Raw genomic sequence first — 24,980 nt, 5'->3', positions numbered from 1 at the left:
AGCATGCCTGATTTTATATAACCCTCAGAACTAGGTGCAGAGCTACTAGCTACTACTAGAAGATAGAACTAACAATTCTGTGCTCGTACCCAACCAGGGCAGGTCTTTGTAGAATTTGGCACTTATTCCTTTCACAACCCCAAAACCTGTGTGGAAAGGAGTATCCATAGAAACATTTGATGGTTTTTAAAATGTTTTTTTCCCAATTTCTATATAGCTATACTTTGATCAAAATATAAGTAATTAGAGGTGCCTGTCTGGCTCAGCTGATGGTGCATGCAACTCTTGTTCGTGGGATTTAAGTTGGAGCCCTACATTGGGTGTAGAGATTAAGTAAAAATAAAATCCGTTTTATGGAGTGCCTGGGTGGCTCAGTTGGTTAAGCAACTGCCTTCAGCTCAGTCATAATCCTGAAGTCCTCTGATCAAGTCCCACATCAGCTTCCTGCTCAGCAGGGAGTCTGCTTATCCCTCTAACACTCCCCTGTCTCATGCTGTCTCTCTCATTCTCTCTCTTTCAAATAAATAAATAAAATATTTTTAAAATAAATACATAAATAAAATCTGTTTTTAAAAGTGTGAGTAATTAAATCCTTTTGGACAGAGCCTCAAAATACATATTTTGTTCAAATAAAACTTTTTTTTCCTTTTCTTTGGGGGGGGGGGTCAAAAGGAGAAGAAGTGAGAGAATTAAGCAGGCTCCACACCCAGAGTGGAGACTCGATCTCATGACCCCAAGATCATGACCTGCCCCGAAATGACACTGAGCCACCCAGGCATCCAGTATTCTTCCACTTAACAGGACACTAATAAAGATTAATAACAAGATTTCCGATGACTCTTATAGTTTTAAAATATGTTATGATTCTCTAATTTTCCATGTGCTTAAAATATGATCAAATGTCATGTTCTATACTCCCAAACATGTAAAATGCATTAACATGTTAAAATATAGCTGCTTTTCTTTAATACCATCATTTCATTGTATCAGAAGGTAATCACTAGATGATAAATTCCTTCACATATCATGGATTTGCTCCCTAAGATATGCACAGGTAGACATTTTCTATATCATGATGGGGACCTGGGCTATTTGTTTCTATAAAGAAAATGGGAAGTATTTAATTGAGGAATTCATTAGGATGATATGGAACCTGAGACTCCATGAACGTTTCAAGTAGTGGGTAAAAAAAAAGTAACAAGTGTTCAGCTAGAAATAAGTTATTTTATTTTAAAACACATACAGATTAATAAATATTATTGGAAAACTTAATAAATAGCCTTTCATATTTACATAAGGCAATTACAACATGCTGTGACTATTTCTATAAAGCAAAATATAAGCAAGTCTTAGCCATTGACAAATGTGTGTATGTATGCTAATTGGAAGCTCCCCTGATACATTTACAGGAAAAAAACTTATGCAATCAATCAACATGTTACATTTTTTTTTTAAATCTAGTCATCACCTCCTTCACGGTTATATTCCATTTTACAAGAAAGAAATGTTTATCATTTAAAAAGGCAAAAACACTCAGGAATGCAACTGAAAAACAGTACCCTTAAATTATTCCAAAGTGCAAAAACACTGACATGGGAGTGGGGGTCAAATTATCATATTTTGACAAATAAAGGAAAGAGTCTGAACTTTTCAACTTGACCTTTTGGCACTAGTGGTTTGGGAGCTCCTGACATTTACCTGGTATCAGGTAGTTCATGGTCAGGGTTGAGTTGCTTGGAAGCAGGAAGTTCAGCATCATTCATTATAAATCTAACACAACAGAATCGATCTGGTTCATAGGTCACTGAATCTTCTGCAGAACATAAACCTATGCAGAATGTCAGAAAATCTCATCACACCAACAGAATGTGATCTTTCAGTGCAGCTTTTTAAAGTCCCTGTTTAATTTCCATATTTTATAATAGAATATAAAAAACCCTTCCTTTTAAAACAAAAAAAGGAAAATTAAAGCTTTATGGAATCGTGCAAACTTTACACCCAGCACTTCCTTTGCTTACTCAGTGCTTGAAGCTGCATGTCAGTAACACAGTCCTGAGCAAACAGGATGCCCAGTGCAAGCTGAGCTTCCACTGCATCACTCCAGAGCAATCCTGCACAGAACACTCTTGTCTGAGCTATCAACACACGCTGAAAGTGTGAGCGCTCTAAAACAGGTGATTTGGAGAACCATCTCACCCCTTTAGAGGTAGAGAAACTGAGGCACAGAAAGGTTAAGTGACTCACCTAGAGTTGCACAATTCAAGGAAAAATAGAGAAAAGAACAAATAAATCCTTCTCCCTGGCTCATGCTCTGGGCCCTACACTATGCTTTTTATCACATTGGGTACATTTGAAATAGATTTATTTACATGATCATTGTTCTACTGAGTATCAATTTTTACTAGACAACATTTTTTGATGTAACATAAAGTTACATTTTCTTAAAATATAATTCTCTTGTTGCATTTAATAGCATGTGAGAAATGTGTATGAAAATAAACAGGTAGTGATACTGGGCCAAATTCTCATTCTCGTTCCTCTAATTCTTAATCTTTTCAAGTATATGATGGAGGTATAAGAATCTGGCCAGATGTGAAAAATCACTTCAAAGCTAAAGGACAGACCCTTAAAATTCATCACCAGTACAACTATGAGGTGGAAATGAGGAATACAGAAAATTGAGGTATTTTGTATGATAAACTGTTTTATGGTGTGTGACTGGTGTGTAACTAGATCTTTTCTCTTTCCAACTCAAGTTAACAGACCTCTAGCTACGAATATGAGTAAAACATATGAAAACTAACATGGACATGTCCTTGGGAAGAAGGTCGATGCTAAGTTGTTAATGTTACATTTTTGGTCCCTGAGAAGGCGGAACACCAAGATTCCATCTAATCCTGCTTGATGGGTGAACTACTTCCTTGGTGTCTCAAACACAGTGAGAAGGACAACTCCTTCAGACCACTGGAACCAATCAGACAGTTGTGAACAGATCTAAACTAAAGCATTTTTCTCTCTCTGGTTTCCTACTCTGTACAAGAGGCCTAAATCAGGATCAAGTAGGCATCAGAAAAGAGCAATGGGCATGGCTCTGTAAACAATCGGAGCACTTTCTCCCCTCTTCTAGATTAGTTGAGCAGCTTGGAAAAGAGAGGTATCATCTTCCAACAAGAACTACGCAGCTCATCAACATCTTGGTCTCCATGGACCAAAGTGTTTGTCCATACCTGGGAGATCCTGCATCTCAGTGCTTTATAAATGTCTAGGAACTAGCTTCTAGAAATGAGCACAGTATTTACAAAGAGAGGAGCCGTCAAGGAAGGAGGAGGGGGAGGGGTAACTGCACATGTTAACAGTGTTCTCTTCCATCAGACATGAAACCCAAAGAAAAAGAACAAAACCCAACCTACTACAGCTGGAATGAACTTTTGGAAATAAAACTGAGTATAACTAATTGGCTTGAAAAGTAGGAATTGAAAGAATATTTCTTATTGCTGAACCAAAAGCAGGAAAGTATATTTCGCTAACATTCTAGTATGAAAATATCATAGTGACATTCTTGCTGTATGTGTGGCAAGGAGGAGAATGCCCTTCCTCTTATGAACCTTCTCTACAGACATGGAATGGTCCTCCCAAACAGCAAAATGCCCAGGGTGGTCTCAGTGCTAACCCCTAATGAGCAAATCAAGAAAGCAATCTTTTTAAATGTAAAGATTCAGATAAGAAAACAAAGCATTGACTGAATACTAGAGGAGAGAAATGGCTTATTTAAGTATCTATCCAGAATAAATTTGCAAATTGTGATCAGAAACATAAGATTTTAGAAGAGGCTTGAAAACAAATAGACAGTAGGTATTTTTTTCTTACTTTATCAGAGATTAAAACCCAAGGAATAGTATAATAATGGAAATGTTTCATATGTATTTACTTTTGGAGAGACCAATGAGACCCGTTCCCATTCTAGGCCCTCCCCTAAAACTCTCACTTTGAAGCTTTTTTCTTTGCAATTCCAAATGAATTAAGAAAATGTGAATTTGTAAAAAAAATAATAATAATTTCAAGTCAAGTTATATGCTCTATGTCAAACTTGAATACACTGCTGGTCATGTCAATTACTTGAGGCTAGAGTCACACACTTGAAATACAATCATAAGAACTTTGTTTACTGGAAGGAAAATAATCTGCTAAAACTAGGAGAGTCTAACTGTTCCAGAATAAGTCACCCTGAAGAAGAGACCCGCTATTACTACTTTTAGATTTTGTTAAACTCTAAAAAATCACAGGGGTAATCATCCAGAAAATATCGCCTCTGAATACCCATGGTATTACTGTGAATTAAAACATAATGAGAAACACTAATAAATGAATTTAAACTATCTTCACCTGTAAATATAACAAAATTAATAAGGTAATTTCCATAAGATACATGAACTTTCTCAGTATACTTGTGTTATCACATGTATTCTTTTAATATCTCAAACTCCATATCTAGGAAACTATTTTTATGCCTAAAAGTATACTGATACAACTACATGACGTTTTCCAAAGTTCAGTTCAATAAATTAAGGCTTGCATTCCTAAAAATACCACATAATAAAAAAACTTCCAAGAGCTGATAAAAAGAGTGAGGGACTTTTGAATATTTATTAACTATCAGTGAATATAAGATGTAAAAAATTTTAAAACAATTTTGTTGCTGCTCTTAGTTCATTAAGCCCTGACAACCCACAATCATCAGATGTACTTTTAATTCTTAAAGGTGTTCTTCACTTTATGTTAAACTATCCTCATTTCATTTAACTTTTTCGTTCAACACTCTGGGGAACAATTTCTTTTGTCTTTAGAAATGTTCTTTATGCCTGAAAAAAATTTTTTTTTTCCCTTTGTGAGTAACTTCAATTGGGTATTATTAAATTTGATATTCTAGTTCTCCAACTCTACCTTACCCAATCCCATTCCCTATTTAGATAAAACACTGCACATGAAGTACATTATATCTTAATGAAATAATGTGCATCACTTTGTGCTTTGCTCCCATTTAATATACATACAAGGTGACTATAAACAGACGAATGATCTGTTTGACCCGAATACTGGCATAGTTAGTGGCTATTTTGCATTTCAGAAGCTTAATGAGAGGTTGGGTGATGAACTGTAGGGTGCTCTGCCATCTCAAACAATAGGGAGATGGATATGTTAATTGTTTTCATTTTTGCTAGAAATTCTTTTGAAAACTTACTATATGTGTTCCAATTTGCAGAAATTAGACTGAGCTTCACTGTGTCCTTTAATCTGTTCCTGTATTACAGGGAACTTGATATATATGCTATTAAATAGTAACTCTCTCATCTAACAGCGTTATTATCAAGTTAAATAATTTATTTCTTCTGAATGGCCACTGAAAGAGAACATGGATATATTTGATACCGGGTCCCAGGTGCATAGACTGAATGCAAATAAAATCTTATGCTATTTAAGTCAATTGTCTTTAATTGGATAGTAACTACATGCTAAAAGGATCAATTTGCTCTTATGTGTCTTTCACCTTGACTTTCTTCCAACAAATGAATATACTGTTATTTCTAAATGCTTTACATATTTATATTTTGAATAGTGAAATATTAAAGTATAATCAAAGAGTTATTCTAATCTAAGAGAACATACACATAGTAATCATCAAATTAAGTGAAGAGTTCAAGTGATAAAGGCACTGAAATTGATTTGAGCTATTGAAAGTCATCCTGTGAATGGAACTCTGTATCATGTTCATGTAGTCTCTCTATTTTCAATTAAAAAGTCTTGGAGTAGGGGGTGGGAGAGTCAGCTCATTAGAGGATTAAAAAAAATTAAATGTATATACTTCTCATTTGGATGAGGTACCTGAATGTTATACATGCTTAATGCAAAATAACACAACTACGGACACATTTACTGTATAGTCATACTTCAAGACAACAATTTCTCCCATTTCCAAAGTAATCTTCTAAATAAGAATATCTGCTCCCTGCAAAGACTAATCAGAAAGAGCCCATCTTTATTTTCTATTAAATAATGTTAAAATATTTTAAAAGGAAAGGGTATTCATGAAAGCTTCCAGGTTAATGGCAATGAACATGAGATTCCTCTCATCAGAGAGAGATGATGCCCAGGCAACCATTTAGCAACTTCAGACGGCAAAGGGCTGGGCCCCCACCCTGGTGCTGAGTGATGCTCCCCACTGTCCATCAGACCACCCATTAATATGCAAGTAACTTTAATACCATTGATTAGTGTCTCTTCCACTTCACATCAAATGAGAGCCAGAAACCACATTCATTTCCTATTCCTTGAGCCACCCAAACCTCTGTTGCATCCTAGTCTGTTTTCATATTAGATTTGTTCATCTCCCCAAGGTTGAAATTGAACTCTTTGAACACCTGTATAAGGACAATCCCAACAGAGACAGTGGTGAACCCACAGGCCATACCCAAGAAGTCCACCAGGCCCACGTTGCTCCATTCCCGAAAGAGGATGGCCGAGGCTAGCAGGACAAGGGTGGTGAACACGACGTAGTAGATGGCCCCAAACACAGAGGAGTCGAAGCACTCAAGCGCCTTGTTGATGTACCTGAACTGGACGATGATGCTGCAACCGAGCACAGCCAGAAGCACCAGGCACAGGCAGAGGGCCCGCTGACTGGATGGGTTGTTGTGGAAGATGTCTTGGGCTGCCAGCCCGATGCCCTTGGTGGAAGGCACGGTGAAACTCCCTAGCAAGGAGCAGATACTGATGTAGACCATGATGTTGGTGGGCCCATGGGCTGGTGCAATCCAAAAGATGAGCAGCAGCAGCATAAGCAGCACGATGCACAGATAGCCCACAAACACTGGAAAACAGATGATTTTACTTTAGAGTCAATTCAACAAAACCTAGGCAGACGGTGCTCCCGTGTGTGCGGCCATAGTGGGAAGTTTCTTAAAGAACATGTGAAAAAACTGTACGAGTATTTGTGGCTGTTGTAGTGATCAAAGCCTACATACAGTAGACAAAGGCCATGGAGCCTAGGATGTGGAGATAGTTTTGCACAATCAAAAATCATCCCATTCTCCTCACAACTTCTGATTGCCTCCTTGGACTTATAAGTGAAAGATAGGCTTAAAATTACCACAGCCTAGGGGCACCTGCATGGCTCAGCGGGTTAAGCCTCTGCCTTCTCTCTCTCTCTCCCTCTGCCTGCTGCTCTACTTAGATATGCTCTCTGTCAATAAATAAAATCTTTAAAAAAAAAATTCATTCTGGTTTTCCACCCTTAGGAAAAAATTTTTAAAAACTAGAAACCTCGGGCGCCTGGGTAGCTCAGTAGGTTGAGCGTCTGCCTTCGGCTCAAGTCATGACCTCCGGGTCCTGGGATCCAGGCCCACATCGGGCTCTCTGCTCAGCGGGGAGCCTGTTTCCCCCACCCCCTCTGCCTGCCTCTCTGCCTACTTGTGATCTCTCTGTGTCAAATAAATAAATAAAATCTTTAAAATATATATATTTAAAAAAATTTTAAAAACTAGAAACCTCTTTAACTTAATACATTAAGTGGATAGGATAATATCAATTTATATTCCAGGTTAAAACAAAGTTATTCATGTTAAAAACAAAAATCTTTTTACTGGCATTGTATCTTCACATCAAATTGTTATGGTAGTATTCAAATTATACTTTTTTTTTTTAAGTTAGGACCTGAATATACTGGTAACATCCAGATTTATCAAAAAGTAAGGGGCCTTTGGGCACCTGGGTGGCCCAGTCTGTTAAGCATCTGATTCTGTTTCAGCTCAGGTCATGATCTCAGGGTTGTGAGATCAAGCCTGGAGACAGGCTCCAGGCTCAGAGGGGAATCTGCTTGAGATTCTCTCTTTCCTTCTCCCTCTGCAGCCCCCACTCAAAGAAAACAAAACAAAACAAGATACATTGTTCTGAAAATTACATAAAGTAAATTCAGCAGGACATTCATATCCAGTTTTCTGATTATTTTTCATGTATTTGTACTCTCATTTCTCACAGTTTTGGAAATTTTTTGGCTTTTATAGGATGAAGTAAATAAAATAATACTAAATATTTAGGGATTACAAAAAAATAGCCTTGGCTAATTTCATTATGAATCCCTTTTATATTTTACAGAAATTTCTGCTGCAAACTCAGTCATGGCCAGTTGAGAGATGTAAAAGAATGGTCAGATTTTTTGTGGCCCAGAGATGTCTGGATTTGGGATATTCATGTGGATGCAGTTTTGTGCTGGTACCTGTCTAAAATTGTTGGTAAACAACATTAAGATGGTCTACTGGGAATAATTTAGAAGAATCTATACTTTAGGCTGGTATAATTATGTAGACTTTGCTTTTTTTTATAAAGCATTTGTCAAGAAATATATAGTACATCAAAAATACACAGAAAAAACACAGAGAGATTTCTATGGGAGATCCAAAGATAAACTGGCTCTCAGCTCTAAGCTTCACATCAGAGGGAAGTGCAGAGGCTTGGACACAAAGTGGACCTGAAAGGAACATGACCCAAAGCAGACGCCAGAAGGAATAACACCAAGAAACAGTGACAGCAGGAATCCAAGAAAAGAGGTAGGGTAGGAAAACTGGGAGGTGGGGAGAAGTGAGAGGCTGGAGGGGGAGATATGCGGGGAATGTGAGTCGTGGGAGGTAGGGGAATGGGAAGGCCATTGTAAGCAGGAGTTGGGTGGGAGTGGAAGGGAGGCTGGAATGGATGAGACTGTTGTGGAGAGGGCCAGATGATGCAGTGACCCGCACCAGGTCTCCAAGGTCCAGAAGAAAGCAGAAGAGGTTCTGAACATCATGGAGCGCATATGCAAGGTCTGGAACACAGGGACCACCAGGCCTATTTCCACACCTGGGGCAGCAGGAGTGAGGGATGCTATAGCCTGCAGGGTACAGTGAGGGCCACTCATAGGCAAAGTCAAACAGAGGGTCTAGGAGAACAGACCATAGGTAAGTCAATTCCAGCCTATGCCTGGAAGGATCACACTGACAAGCAGGCTCTCTTGGCAGTGTTGCTACAAAGGAGTTACCTGGATTAGTCAGCTTCTCTTCCAGTTCAGCCTGAGTAGTGACACTCTCGGATTTTGGGGAGTGGATAATCAGCACAACAGAACCTGCACAGCTTAGCAGACACCCCAACTTGCCCAAGATGTTGAGCTTTTCCTTCAGAAGATAAGAAGCTAAAATGGACCTTTGTTTAAAAAAAGAGAAAAATCATTAAAATTTAAACCATATATTTGACCTGTATCTACTAATTATATGTATTTTGGAAAAGCCTTATTTTCTTGATAGCCATATTTGTTTTTAATTCAGTTTTTAAGAGTAGAAAACATCAGAAATTTATTGAAATTTTACTTAAACATGAAGGATTTTCATACCAATTCCATGCAGTAAGTATATAGTTAATGAATCTTAACCCATACTGCTATATATTATTTAAATAATATGAAAAAAAATACCAGAAAAGTAAATTTATCATTCATTAAAATGAAGTTTTATTGTTAAATAAAAATATTTCTTTATTTTTATTTTTTTTATTAACATATAATGTATAATGTATTATTTGTTTCAGGGGTACAAGTCTGTGATTCATCAGTCTTACACAATTCATAGCATTCACTATACCACATAACCTCCTCAATGTCCATCACTCAGCCACTCCATTCCTTGCACTCCCGTCCCTCCAGCAACCCTCAGTTTGTTTCCTGAGATTAATAGTGTCTTAGGGATTGTCTCCCTCTCTGGTTTAGTCTTGTTTCATTTTTCCTTCCCTTCCCCTATGATCCACTGTCTTGTTTCTCAAATCCCTCAGATCAGTGAGAATCATATGATAACGGTATTTCTCTGATTGACTTACTTCACATAGCAAAATACCCTCTAGTTCCATCAATGCCATTGCAAATATCAAGATTTCAGGGTTCTGATAGCTGCATAGTATTCCATTATATATATATATACCACACCTTCCTTATCCATTCACCTGCTGATGGACATCAAGGCTCTTTCCATAGGTTGGCTATTGTGGACATTGCTGCTATAAACATTGGGGTGCACGTGCCTCTTCAGGTCACTACATTTGTATCTTTAGGGTAGTGCGACTGCTGGGTCTTAGGGTAGCAACTTTTTGAGGGCCCTCCATACTGTTTCCCAGAGTGGCTGCACCAGCTTGCATTCCCACCAACAGTGTAGAAGAGTTCCCCTTTCTCCGCATCCTTGCCAACACCTGTCATTTCCTGACTTGTTAATTTCAGCCATTCTGACTGGTGTGAGGTGGTATCTCACTATAGTCTTGATTTCTTTTTCCCAGATGCCGAGGGATACTGAGCACTTTTTCATGTGTCTGTTGGCCATCTGGATGTCTTCTTTGCCGAAATGTTTGTTCATGTCTTCTGCCCATTTCTTGATGGAATTATTTGTTCTTTGTGTATTGAGTTTGATAAGTTCTTTATAGATTTTGGATATTAGCCCTTTATCTGATATGTCATTTTTAAATAACTTCTCCCATCCTATCAGTTGTCTATTGGTTTTGTTGACTGTTTCCTTTGCTGTGCAAAAGCTTTTGATCTTGATGAAATCCCAATAGTTCATTTTTGCCCTTGCTTCCCTTGCCTTTGCCGTTGTTCCTAGGAAGATGTTGCTGCGGCTGAGGTCGAAGAGGTTGCTGCCTGTGTTCTCCTCAAGGATTTTGATGGATTCCTTTCTCACATTGAGGTCCTTCATCCATTTTGAGTCTATTTTCGTGTGTGGTGTAAGGAAGTGGTCCAATTTCATTTTTTTGCATGTGGCTGTCCAATTTTCCCAGCACCATTTATTGAAGAGGCTGTCTTTTTTCCATTGGACATTCTTTCCTGCTTTGTCGAAGATTAGTTGACCATATAGCTAAGGATCCATTTCTGGGCTCTCTATTCTGTTCCATTGATCTATGTGTTTGTGTTCATGCCAGTACCAAACTGTCTTGATGATGACAGCTTTGTAATACAGCTTGAAGTCTGGAATTGTGATTCCGCCAGCTTTGGTTTTCTTTTCAACATTCCTCTGGCTAGGTGGGGGCTTTCTGGTTCTATATAAACTTAGGATTATTTGTTAAATTTCTTTGAAAAAAGTTGATGGTATTTTGATAGGGATTGCCTTAAATGTGTAGACTGCTCTAGGTAATATATACATTTTCACAATACTTGTTCTTTCAACCCATGAGCTTGGAACGTTTTTACATTTCTTTGTGTCTTCCTCAAATTCTTTCATGAGTATTCTATAGTTTTTTGAGTATAGATTCTTTACCTCTTTGGTTAGATTTATTCCTAGGTATCTTATAGTTTTGGGTGCAATTGTAAATGGGATCAAGTCCTTAATTTCTCCTTCTTCTGTCTTGTTGCTGTATAGAAATGCAACTGATTTCTGTGTATTGATTTTGTATACTGACACTTCACTGAATTCCTGTATGAGTTCTAGCAGTTTGGGGATAGGGTCTTCTGGGTTTTCCACATAAAGGATATTTCATCTGCAAAGAGTGAGAGTTTGACTTTTCTTTGCCGATTCAGATGCCTTTTATTTCTCTTTGTTGCCTGGTTGCTGAGGCTAGCTTCTAGTACTAGACTTCTAGTACTGTTGAACAGTAGTGGTGATAGTGGACATTCCTGCTGTTTTTGACCTTAGGGGAAAAACTCTCAGTTTTTCCCCCATTGAGCATGATATTTGCTGTGAGTTTTTCATAGATGGCTTTTATGATATTGAGGTATGTACCCTCTATCACTACACTGTGAAGAGTTTTAATCAAGAAAGGATGCTATACTTTGTCAAATGCTTTTTTGCATCTATTGAGACTATCATAAATTCTTGTTCTTTCTTTTATTAATGTATTGTATGACACAGATTGTTTTGCAGATGTTGAACCAACTTTGCAGATGTTGAACCAAGCCTGCAACCCAGAAATAAATCCCACAACCGTTTAATGTACTGTTGTATCCTATTGGCTAGTATTTTGGTGAGAATTTTTGCATCCATACTCATCAGGGATATTAGTATGTAATTCTCCTTTTTGATGCGGTCTTTGTCTGGTTTTGGGATCAAGGTACTCCTGGCCTCATAAAATGAGCTTAGGAGCTTTCCTTCCATTTCTTTTTTTTATTTTAGAAGAACTTCAGGAAAATAGGTATTAATTCTTTAAATGTTTGGTAGAATTTCACAGGGAAACCATCTAACCCTGAGCATTTTGTTGGGATATTTTTGATTACTGCTTCAATTTCCTTGCTGGCTATGGGTCTGTTCAGGTTTTCTATTTCTTCCTGGTTCACTTTTGGTAGTTTATACATCTCTAGGAATGTATCCATTTCTACTTGTCTAATTTGCTGGTGTATACTTGTCTATAACATGTTCTTGTAATTGTTTTTATTTCCTTACTGTTGGTTGTGATCTCTTCTCTTTCATTCATGAGTTTATTACTTTGGGTCCTTTCTCTTCTCTTTTTGATAAATCTGGCTATGGGTTTATCAATCTTATTAATTCTTTCAAAGAACAAGCTCCTAGTTTTGTTGATCTGTTCTACCGTTCTTTTGGTTTCTGTTGAATTTATTTCTGCTCCAATCTTTAATATTTCTCTTCTCCTGCTGAGCTTAGGCTTTATTTGCTGTTCTTTCTCCAACTCCTTTCAGTGTAGGGTTAGGTTGTGTATCTGAGACCTTTCTTGTTTCTTGAGAAAGCCTTTTATTGCTATATACTTCCCTCGTAGGATTGCTATCCCTGCATCCCAAAGATTTTGAACAGTTGTGTTTTCATTTTCATTTGTTTCCATGAATTATTTCAAATCTGCTTTAATTTCCTTGTTGACCCATTCATTCTTTAGTAGGATGCTCTTTAGCCTCCGTGTATTTGAGTAACTTCCAATTTTCCTCTTGTGACTGAGTTCTAGTTTCAAAGCATTGTGGTCTGAAAATATGCAGGGAATGATCCCAGTCTTTTGGTACCAGTTGAGACTTGATTTGTGACCCAGGATGTGATCTATTCTGGAGAATGTTCCATGTGCACTAGAGAAGAATGTGTATTCTGCTGCTTTGGAATGGAATGTTCTGACTATATCTGTGATGACCATCTGGTCCACTGTGTTATTTAAAGCCTTTATTTCTTTGTTGATGTTTTGCTTAGATGATCTGTCCATTTCAGTGTGTGGGGAGTGTTAAAGTCCCCTACTATTATCATATTATTGTCAATGTTTTTCTTTGCTTTTGTTACTAATTGGCTTATATAATTAGCTGTTCTAATGTTAGGAGCATAGATATTTAAAATTGTTAGACCTTCTTGTTGGACATTCCCTTTAAGTATGATATAGTGTCCTTCCTCATCTCTTATTATAGTTATTGGCTTAAAATCTAATTTGTGTGATATAAGGATTGTCACCTCAGCTTTCTTTTGATGTCCAGTAGCATGGTAATTTGTTTTCCACCCCCTCACTTTTTTTTTTTTTTTTAAAGATTTTATTTATTTACTTGACAGAGAGAGATCACGAGTAGACAGAGAGGCAGACAGAGAGAGAGGAGGGGAAGCAGGCTCCCTGCCGAGCAGTGAGCCCGATGCGGGGCTCGATCCCAGGACCCTGAGATCATGACCTGAGCCGAAGGCAGCGGCTTAACCCACTGAGCCACCCAGGCGCCCCCCACCCCCTCACTTTAAATCTGGAAGTGTCTTTGGGTCTAAAATGAGTCTCCTGCAGACAGCATATAGATGGGTCTTGTTTTTTTTTTTTTTAATCGAATCTGAGACCCTGTGTCTTTTGACTGGTTTTAGCCCACTTACATTCAGGGTCAACTATTGAAAGATATGGATTTAGTGCCATTGTATTGTTTGTAAGGTGACTGTTACTGTATATTGTCTCTGTTCCTTCCTGGTCTTTGTTACTGTTAGGCTCTCTCTTTGCTTAGAGGACCCCTTTCAATATTTCCTGTAGGGCTGGTTTGGTGTTTGCAAATTCTTTTAGTTTTTGTTTATCCTGCTTTTTATTTATTAAATTTATTTATTAAAGCTTTTTATTTCTCCTATTTTCAGCAACAGGCTAGCTGGATATAGTATTCGTGGCTGCATATTTTTCTCATTTAGTGGTCTGATTATATCATGACAGTCCCTTCCAGCCTGCCAGATCTCTGTGGATAGGTCTGCTGCCAATCTAATATTTCTAACATTGTAGGTTATAGACCTCTTGTCCCAAGCTACTTTCCAGATTTTCTCTTTGTCTCTGAAGATTGTAAATTTTACGATTATATGACAGGGTGATGACCTATTTTTATTGATTTGAGGGGGGTTCTCTGTGCCTCCTGGATTTTGATGCCTATTTACTTCCCCAAATTAGGGATGTTCTCCACTATAACTTGGTCCAATATACCTTCTGCCCCTCTCTCTCTTTCTTCTTCTGGGATCCCAATTATTCTAATATTGCTTCATCTTAGGGTATCACTTATCTCTCGAATTCTACCCTCATGATCCAGTAGTTATCTTCTTCTCAGCTTTTTTATTCTCCATCATTTGGTCTTTCTGTATCACTAATTCTACCTCATTTATCCAAGCAGTGAGAGCCTCCATTTTTTATTGCACCTCATAAATAGCTTTTTTTATTTCAACTTGGTTAGACTTAAGTTCTTTTATTTCTCCAGAAAGGGATTTTATTTCTCCAGAAAGGGATTCTCTATTTTCTATGCTTTTTTCAAGCCCAACTAGCATCTTTATAATCATTGCTCTGAACTCTTGTTCTGACATCTTACTAATGTCCGTATTGATTAGGTCCACCGCAGTCAGTACTACCTCTTATTCTTTTTTTTTAAGGTGAGTTGTTCCACCTTGTCATTTTATCCAGAGAAGAACAGATGAATGAAAGAACAAAATGCTAAAAGGGTAACAACAACCCCAAAAAATTATACACTAACCAAATCAGAAGAGGGATGAAACTAAGGGGAGAAGCGGGAAAAAAAAGAAATATAAATATACATATATTTATATTTATATATATTATATTACAATGTTATCTATTATATTATATATACGATATATGTGAATATATGTCATGTATTCATTTATATGAATATATGATTACGCTGATGAACAAGACAGAGCCACACACTTAATTTTAGGTGTATTTTGGTCTGTTAGAAGAAATTGCCTCCCAAATTTTTAAAGAAAGAAAAACTTACATATATACAAAAATAAGGGTAAACACGAAGGGATGGAATATGACTATAAAGATGAAAATTTTAAAAATATTTTAAAAAAGTAATTGATAAGAAGTTGGTTGAGGGATGCCTGGGTGGCTCAGTTGGTTAAGCAGCTGCCTTTGGCTCAGGTCATGATCCCAGCGTCCTGGGATCGAGTCCCACATCGGGCTCCTTGCTCTGCAGGTAGCCTGCTTCTCCCTCTGCCACTCTGTCTGCCTGTGCTCTCTCTCTCTCTCTGACAAATAAATAAATAAAATCTTAAAAAAAAAAAAAAGAAGTCGGTTGAAAAAAGAAAAAAAAGGAATGTGATCAGGCTGGAGACTAGAACAAAGCCGTATGCTAGATTTAAGGTATACTTTGGTCTTAACAGACCAAAGTTCTTCTTAACAGACGAAACTGTATCCCAAAATTTTAAAGAAAGAAAAACCTGTATGTATAGAAAAAATAAGGTTGAATACAATGAAGGGATAGAATATGACTATAAAAATGAAAATTAAAAAATATTTTGAAAAAGGTATTGATAAGATAGTTAAAATAGGTTAAAATAGGAAGGAGGAAAAATTAAACAAAATAGAGAAAGAATATTTTAAAAATTTAACTTTGAAAGACTAAAGAATCATGGGGGAGAAACCATGAATTCTATGTGCTATATTCTGCAGCATTGATGTTTTGCAGTTCTCATTGATCAGTAAACTTGGTCTTGGCTGGATGTTCTTGCTCATCTTCTGAGGGAGGGGCCTGTTGCAGTGATTCTCAAATGTCTTTGCCTGAGGCAGAATTGCATCACCCTTGCCAGGGGCCAGGCTAAGTTATCTGCTCAGTTTTGCTCTTGGTAGCATTTGTTCCCTGAAGCTTTCTGTACAGCTTGGAGGACAAGAATGAAAATGGCAGCTTCCCAATCTCCAGCCCTAGAGGAGTCAAGAGCTCGAGGCCCCCTCTTCAGTAAGCCCTGAGAGAAAAGCAGTCAATCAGGCCTATCTCCCTGGTCTCCAGCTGTGTTCCTGCATTCCATGTTCACCCAGCCTGTGACCAAGAGCTTCTGAGATTCTAGCAGTGCGCTCCCAGACCACTCCTTCTAGTGGAGGAAGGGGGAGTCTCCCTGGATCTGTCACTTGTGGAGTCACTGTTCAAAAAGCAGTGGCGCAACTGTGCCGGGGTTCACGGTTTATAGCAACTTTGAGCTGAGAGCCCTTGGCTCTATCTTTGCAGCCAGTTTTCCCGCTCCAATACCTGGGAACTGTGCTGCATTTGGGGACCCCTGGCCTTTCTGTGACCCCCAAGGGACCTGATATCACAGTGTCTCAGCAAGGATATCACCCTCTGCTGAGCCTCTGGGGCAATGTCCCTGAGTGGAGCAGACTTATAAAAGTTCTGATTTTGTGCTGCACTGCTCTATCACTTGCTGGAAGCCAGCTAAGGGAGGCTCCCTCCGCGCAGTGGTCTATCTTCCTGTATATTGCCTCGGATTCCCTTCTCCATGTGTCCTATCGGACAGAAAGTGGTCACTTTTCTCTTCATAGAATTGTTGCTATTCTTTTCTTCAATCTCCTGTTGAGTTTGTTGGTGTTCAGAATGGTTTGGTAATGATCTAGCTGAGTTTCTGGGACCAGAAGCAATTAAGGTCTTCTACTCCTCTACCATCTTGCTTCAATTTGCCCTTCCTTATTTTTAAAAGCAAACAACTGGGGTGCCTGGGTGGCAGAGCCGGTTGAGCATCCACCTGTTGGTTTCGACTCAGGTCATGATCTCAGGCTCCCCATTCAGTGCAGTTTTGTTGAGATTCTCTCTCCCTCTGTTCCTCTCCCACTCTCTCTATAATAAATAAATAAAGTATTTTTTAAAATAAAAAATGAAAGCAAACAAACTATGTCAAGTGGGCAAGTAGATTTAAAAACTTAAAATAATTACAAGTCATTCCTGATGAAAACACTTAAGTTAAAATAAGTTGATAAAATGCACACACAAAAAGGGAAAAAACCAAAATGCTAATAGTAATTGCATTATGTGTGAGTCATTGATAATTTTTCTCTTCTATAATACTTTTTTTAAAGAGAGAGGTGGGGGAGCAGAAAGGGAGGGAAGGAAGGGGAAAAGGAAGGAGGAGGAAGGGACAGAGAGAGAGAGAATCTTAAGACAGCTCCACACCCAGTGCAGAGCCACATCAGGACTTGATCTCATAATGCTGAGCCAAAATCAAGCATTGGACATTTAACTGACTGAGTTACCTGGGTGCCCCAATATCCAAAACTTTAAAAATGTGGTCACATTACTTTTATAATACACACACAAAAAAGTATTCCTTTTAAAACTTCTATAATCTTAAGATTCATAATATGGGGGCACCTGCATGGCTCAGTGGGTTAAGTCGCTGCCTTCAGCTCAGGTCATGATCTCAGGGTCCTGGGATCGAGCCCCACATCGGTCTCTCTGCTCAGCAGGGAGCCTGCTTCCCTGTCTCTCTCTGCCTGCCTCTCTGCCTACTTGTGATCTCTGTCAAATAAATAAATTAAATCGTTTTTAAAAAATAAATAAAATAAATTCTCTTGAAAAAAGATTCATAATATGTTTCTTAATTCCCCATGTAACATCAGTATGAAGTATGAATTGGAAATTCTAGGCTTTTAGTAATCATGGGACTAGTAACTGTCACTTTGTTATTATCCTTGCCAAAGGCACTCGGGGAACACAAATATCCACCAAGAGGGCACAGTAGATATATGGGATTATTTCTTTCTAATCCTCATTTTACAGATACAGAGACAGCCTCAAAAAGGATAAGCACTGAACCCAAAGCCACAAGGCTAAGAAGAGATGAAATCATGGTAATGATACAACGTAACGCCAAAGTTCCTTTTACTTATAACATTTTGTGTCTATCTCTAGATAGCCTGGTCCTCAAGGAAACCCTGCCAATGTACTTGGAAAAATAAACATCCCTAAAAGAGCCAACAAAATATATCATAATACACCACTGGGTGTTCATTTGAGGGATTACACATAACTGCACATAGGTGGAAACCAGAGGAGTGGGAGGCTCTCAGAGAAAGAGGAGAGCCTGGGTTGATGGGAAGGCTATGCCAAAGTGGTAATTGGCTGCCATGAGTGAAAGAAGAGAGGCAAGAATGTTGAAAAAGAAAATCAAAGGTGGAAGCTTCATAAATCCAGACTTTAAACTGTATTACAAAGCTATAGTCATAAAAACAGTACGGTACTGGCACAAAAACAGACCTATAGATCAGTGGAACAGAACAGAAAACCCAGAAATGGGCCTTCAACTCTATGGTTAACTTATCTTTGACAAAGCAGGAAAGAATATCCAGTGGAAAAAAGACAGTCTCTTTAACCAACGGTGTTGGGTAAATTAGACAGCCACGTACAGAAGAATGAAACTGGACCACTCTCTTACACCATACACAAAAATAAACTCAAAATGGATGGCTAAATGTGAGACAAGCATCCTTCAAAATACTAGAGAACATAAGCAGCAACTTCTTTGATCTCGGCTGTAGCAATGTCTTGCTAGATACATCTTCAAAGGCAAGGGAAACAAAAGCAAAAATGAACAACTGGGAATCCATCAAGATAAAAAGCTTTTGCATAGCAAAGTAAACAGTTGACAAAACTAAAAGGCAACCTACAAAATGGGAGAAGATATTTTCATTGTCTTATCAGATAAAGGACTAGTATTCAAAATCTATAACTTATTAACCTCAACACTCCCCCCCCAAAAAACCAACAAACAACAGCAATAACAAAAACAACAAAAATAAATAAATAAATAAATAAAAACAAAACAAAAGCAGAAAATCCAGTGAAGAAATGGGCAAAAGACGGTCGCCAAACTGTGGAAAGAACCAAGATGCCCTTCAACGGATGAATGGATAAGGAAGATGTGGTCCATATACACGATGGAGTATTACGCCTCCATCAGAAAGGATGAATACCCAATTTTTGTAGCAACATGGATGGGACTGGAAGAGATTATGCTGAGTGAAATAAGTCAAGCAGAGAGAGTCAAGTATCATATGTTTCACTTATTTGTGGAGCATAACAAATGACATGGAGGACATTGGGAGATAGAGAGGAGAAGGAAGTTGAGGGAAATTGGAAGGGGACGTGAACCATGAGAGACTATGGACTCTGAAAAGAACCTGAGGGTTTTGAAGGGGCGGGGAGTGGGAGGTTGGGGGAACCAGGTGGTGGGTAATAGGGATGGCACGTATTGCATGGAGCACTGGATGTTGTGCAAAAACAATAAATATTGTTACATTGAAAAAATGAATAAATTAAAAAAAAAAGAAATGGGCAGAAGACATGAAGAAAACACATTTCTTCAAAATGTGTTTTGGAGACCAAATGGTCAACAAATACAGGAAATTTGACCAAACAGTCAATAAATACAGGAAAAAAAATGCTCAACATCACTCAGCATCAGGGAAATAAAATTCAAAACCAGAATGAGATACATCACACTACTCAGCATGGCTAAAATTAACAACTGAGGAAACAACAGATGCTGGTGAGGATGTGGAGAAAAGGGAACCCTATCACTCTGTTGTTGGGAATGCAAACTCATGCAGCCACTCTGGAAAACAGTATGGAGGTTCTTCAAAAAGTTAAAAATAGAGCCACCCTATGACCCAGCAATTGCACTACTAGATATTTATCCAAAGGATACAAACATAGTGATTCGAAGGGGCACACACACTCCAATGTTTATAGCAGCAATGTCCACAATTGCCAAAACATGGGAAGAGACCAGATGTCCATCAATAAACAAATGGATAAAGAAGATGTGGTGTATATATATACACTGAAATTGTATTAGGCATCAAAAAGACTGAAATCTTGCCATTTGCAATAACGTGGGTGGAACTAGAAGGTATGTTATTTGAAATAAGTCAGAGAAAGACAAATATCAGATGATTTCACTCATATGTGGAATTTAAGGAACAAAACAGATGAACATAGGGGCAGGGAAGGAAAAATAAAATAAGACAAAATTAGAAAGGGGCCGTAAGAGACTCTTAACTATAGGAAACAAACTGAGGGTTGCTGGAGGGAAGGCAGGTGGAGGAATGGGGTAAATGGGTGATGGGCATTAAGGAGGGCACTTGTCATAATGAGCATTGGGTGTTATATGCAAGTGATGAATCACTGAACTCTACCTCTGAAACTAATAATACATCATGTTATTTAATTGATTTTAAATTTTAAAAAAAGACAAGAAAAACAGTGTTCATAAGGAGAAAGGGGAACTCTCATGCTCTTTTGGTGGATTGTAAATTAGTGCAGCCACTATAGAAAGCAGTATGGAGGTTCCTCAAAAATGAGAAATAGAACTATCTTTTGATTCAATAATTCCACTGCTGGGTATTCACCCAAATAAAAGGAAAACACTAATTCAAAAGATATGTGTACTTCAATATTTTCTGCAGAATTTTTTTTAAGTTTTATTTTTTCAAAATTCATTGTTTATGCACCACACCCAGTGCGCCATACAATACATGCCCTCCATAATACCCAACACCAGGCTCTCCTAACCCCAATTACTGAATTGCTGTATGAGTTCTAGTAGTTTAGGGGTAGAGTATTTTGGGTTTTCCATGTAAAGTATCATGTCATTGCAGAATTATTATTATTTTCTTAGATTTTTATTTATTTATTTGATAGAAATCACAAGCAGGCAGAGAGGCAAGCAGAGAGAGAGAGAGGAGGAAGCAGGCTCCCACTGAGCACAGAGCCCAACGTGAGGCTCGCTCCCAGGACCCCGAGATCATGATCTGAGCCAAAGGCAGAGGCTTTAACCCACTGAGCTACCCAGGCACCACTGCAGAATTATTTTTAAGAGTCAAGATATGGAAGGAACCTAAGTCCTTATGGATAGATGAATGGATAAAGAAGGAATGGTATGTGTGTGTACACATACACACACACAATAGAATACTACCCAGCCATAAGAAGAACAAAATCTTGCCATTTGTGACAACATGGATGGACTTAGAGAATACTATGCCAAGTGAAAAAGTCAGACAAAGAAAGACAAATACTGTATGATGTTATTTACATGTGGAATCTAAATCACAAAATGAACAAACAACAAAGCACACAAAACCCTGAGGGCTCATAAACACTGAGAACAATCTGGTGGTTGCCAGAGGGGAACGGGTGTGGAGAGATAGGTGAAATAGGTGAAGAGGATTAAGATTAAAATTCCAGTTATAAAATAAACCACAGGGTTGAAAAGTAGAGCACAGGAAATAAACGGTCTGTAAGACTGTAATAACTGGTGACAGAGGGTAACTATATTTATTGTGATGAGCACTGTAATTTATAGAAATGTTGAATCATTTATGTTGTGTACCTGAAACTAATATAACATAGCAGGTCAATTTTAATTTTAAAAAATTCTTGGGATGCCTGGGTGGCTCAGTCAGTTAAGCATCTGCCTTTGGCTTGGGTCAGGATCCCAGAGTCCTGGAATCAAGTCCCGCATCAAGCTTCTTGCTCAGTGGGAAGCCCGCTTCTCCCTCTGCCTGCCACTCACCCTGCTTGTGTTCTCTCTCTCTCTCTGACAAACAAACAAATAATCTTAAAAAAAATTCTTGTAGATCTCAGTGTACAGATCATCTCCTTGATGAAATTGATTCCTTAGGATTTTATGGATGTTACTGTGAACAGAATTATTTTATTTGTTTTTCAGGTATTTTGTTGTTAATGTAGAGAAACACAACTGATTTCTCTATCCTGAAACTTTACTGAATTTTTTAAACCTTTTCTTACAGTGTTTGGGTGTAGCCTTTAGGACTTTCTGTATATAAGATCATGTCGTGTTCAAACAAAGAAAATTTTAATTCTCATTTTCTGATTCAGGTGCTTTTTCTTTCTTTTTTCTTGCCTAAGTCCACTGACTAGGACTTCTAGTACTATGTTTAATAGGAGTGGTGAGAGTGGGCACACTTGTCTTAGATCTTAGAGGAAAGTTTTCAAATACTCACTGCTGATTATGTTAGCTGTGAGCTTGTCATATATGGCCCTTACTATGTTGAGGTATGTTACCTCTATACCGAGTTTGTTAAAAGCTTCTTACCATGAAATAATGTTGATTTTTATCCAGATTTTTTGCATCTACTGAGATGAAATTTAATTTTGATCTTTCACTGTATTAGTGTGGTATATGACATGTATTAGTATTCATATGTTGAACCATGCTTGCAACCCACAGATAAATCCCAACCTGATGATGATGTATGATCCTTTAAATATACTACTAAATTTGACTTGCTAATATTTTGTTGAGAATTTTTGTTGATGAATTGGGAATAAATGCGTCAGGGATATTGGTAGTTAGTTTTCTTTTCTCGTAGTGTCTTTATCTGGCCTCGGTATCAGGGTAATGCCAGCTCATAAAATGAGCTTGGGAGTGTTCTCTCCTCTTCAGTTTTTTTGGAGAATTTGAAAAGGACTGGCATTAATTCTTCTTCAAACATTTGGCAGAATTCACTCACGAAGCCATCTGGTCCTGAGCTTTTCTTTTTTTTTTTTTTTTTTTTAAGATTTTATTTATTTATATGGCAGAGAGAGATCACAAGTAGGTAGAGAAGCAGGCAGAGAGAGAGGAGGAAGCAGGCTCCCTGCGGAGCAGAGAGCCTGATGCGGGGCTTGATCCCAGAATCCTGGGATCATGACCTGAGCCGAAGGCAGAGGCTTTCACCCACTGAGCCACCCGGGCGCCCCGGTCTTTTCTTTGTTAGTTTTTTATTACTGACTCCATCTCCTTACTTATTATTGGTCTATTCTGATTTTGTTTCTTTGGTAGGTTGTATATTTTTAGGAAGTTATCCATTTCTTCCAGGCTGTTCAATTTGTTGCCATATAATTGTTCATAGTAGTGCTTTATGATCCTTTGTACTTCTGTGGTATCACTTGTAAGGTCTCTTTCATTCCTAATTTTGAGTCTTCTTTCCTTTTTCTTAATCTAACTAAAGCTATGTCCATGTTATCTTTTTTAAAAGCTGCTCCTAATTTCATTAATCTTCTCTATTGTTTTTCTGGTCTCTATTTCTGATCTTTTTTATTTCCTACCTTTTGACTATGCTGGGTTTACCTTGTTCTTTTTCTTCATTCCTTGAGGTGTAAAGTTAGGTTTAGATAATTTTTTTCTTAAAACACGCATTTATCACTATAAACTTCCCTTTAGAATTGCTTTTGCAGCATCCCATAGGTTGTAATATGTTGAATTTCCATTTTCATTTGTTTCAAGATCATTTTACTTCCCTTTAGAATTCTTCTTTGACCCTTGGTTGTTTAGGTGTTACCTCATCTTCACATATTTGTGAATTTTCCTGCTCCTTTCCTGTTACTGATTTCTAATTCAATACCATTATAGTCAGATACTTGGCATGATCTCAACCTTCTTAAATTTTCTAAGACTTCTTCAGTGACCTATAACTTCATCTATCCTGGGGAATGTTCCATGTGCACTTGAGAAGAATGTGTACTCTCCTGTTGTTGGATAGAATGTTCTGTGTATGCCTCTTAGGTCCATTTGTTCTAAAGTGTGTTTCAAGTGTCATGTTTCCCTTTTGATTTTTTACCGGAATGATCTATCCATTACTGAAAGTTTGACATCAAAGTCCCCTACTATTACTGTATTGCTGTATTGTCTCCCATTGTATCTGTTAGTATCTGCGTAATATATTTAGGTGCTCTGATGCTGGGTGCATATATGACTGTTATATCTTCTCAATGAATTGATCATTACGTCTTTGTCATTTATTACCAAATTTCATCTAAAGTCTATTTTGTCCTTTGTCCATTATTGCCATATTTCACTTAAAGTCTACTTTGTCCAAGTACAGCTATCCTTGCTCCCTTTTGGTTTCTACTTGCTTGTAATAGCTTTTTCCACCTCTTTGCTTTGAGCCTATGTGTGTCCTTAAAGATGAATTGAGTTTATTGTAGGCAGTATATTACTCTTTTTTTACCCACCCAGCTAATCTTTGTCTTTTGATTGGAAAATTCACACCACATGCATTTAGAGTAATTATTGATAGGTGAGGACTTACTAATGTCATCTAATTCATTGTTTTCTGGCTGTTTGTGGTTCTCTTGTTCCTAACTTAAACATTTTCTATCTTCTTTCATGAACTGAACTGATGGTTTGCTATAGTGATATACTTTGATTCCCTTGTCTTTATCTTGTGTGAATCCACTGGAGGCTTCACTTCTTGTTTACTATGAGGCATACAGACAACAGTTTATACTTTTAACAGCCTATTTTATAATGATTGCAATTTGACTTTAATCCCATACAAAAACTCTACTCTTTTACTACCCATGTTTTGTTTTTGCTGGCACGATTTACAACTTTTTATACTGTGTATCAACTAAAAAATCATTGTAGTTATGGTTATTTTTAATATTTTTGTCCTTTAACCAGTATACTGGAGTTAGTATTAACACACCACCATATTACAGTAGTAGAATATTCTGAATCTGAGTATCTGCTTACCTTTACCCATGTGTTATATATCTTCATGTTACTAACTAGCACCATTTCATTTCAGGCTGAAGAACTTTCAGCATTTCTTATAAGGCAGGTCTAGTGATGATGAACTCCTTTACCTGTTGTTCATCAGGTAAAATCTTTATCTCTTTTTTAAAAATTTTAATTCCAGTATAGTTAACATACAGTGTTATATTAGCTGTATTGTCTGTATAACATAACCTGAGTGGAAGGCAGATGCTTCAG

At 37.7% G+C, this 24,980-nt stretch overlaps 1 protein-coding gene across 1 annotated transcript in view; it reads right to left on the bottom strand.

The window, feature by feature from the left end:
- Positions 1-590: 590 nt before the first annotated feature.
- Positions 591-24,980, bottom strand: part of NIPA1 (NIPA magnesium transporter 1) — a 78,150-nt gene continuing 53,760 nt past the window's right edge. Inside the window, exons 4-5 of the mRNA XM_046009781.1 lie at positions 9,065-9,225; positions 591-6,865 (exon numbers count right to left, since the gene is read on the bottom strand). Of these exons, the coding sequence (XP_045865737.1) occupies positions 6,354-6,865; positions 9,065-9,225 (673 nt within the window). The 3' untranslated portion in view covers positions 591-6,353. The remainder of the gene's footprint in view (positions 6,866-9,064; positions 9,226-24,980) is intronic.

The sequence above is a fragment of the Meles meles genome, chromosome 6 (genome assembly GCF_922984935.1).
Source record: "Meles meles chromosome 6, mMelMel3.1 paternal haplotype, whole genome shotgun sequence".
Classification (NCBI taxonomy): domain Eukaryota; kingdom Metazoa; phylum Chordata; class Mammalia; order Carnivora; family Mustelidae; genus Meles; species Meles meles.
The sequence above is the reverse complement of the archived record's forward strand: the minus strand, read 5'-3'. Positions and strand labels throughout refer to the sequence as shown.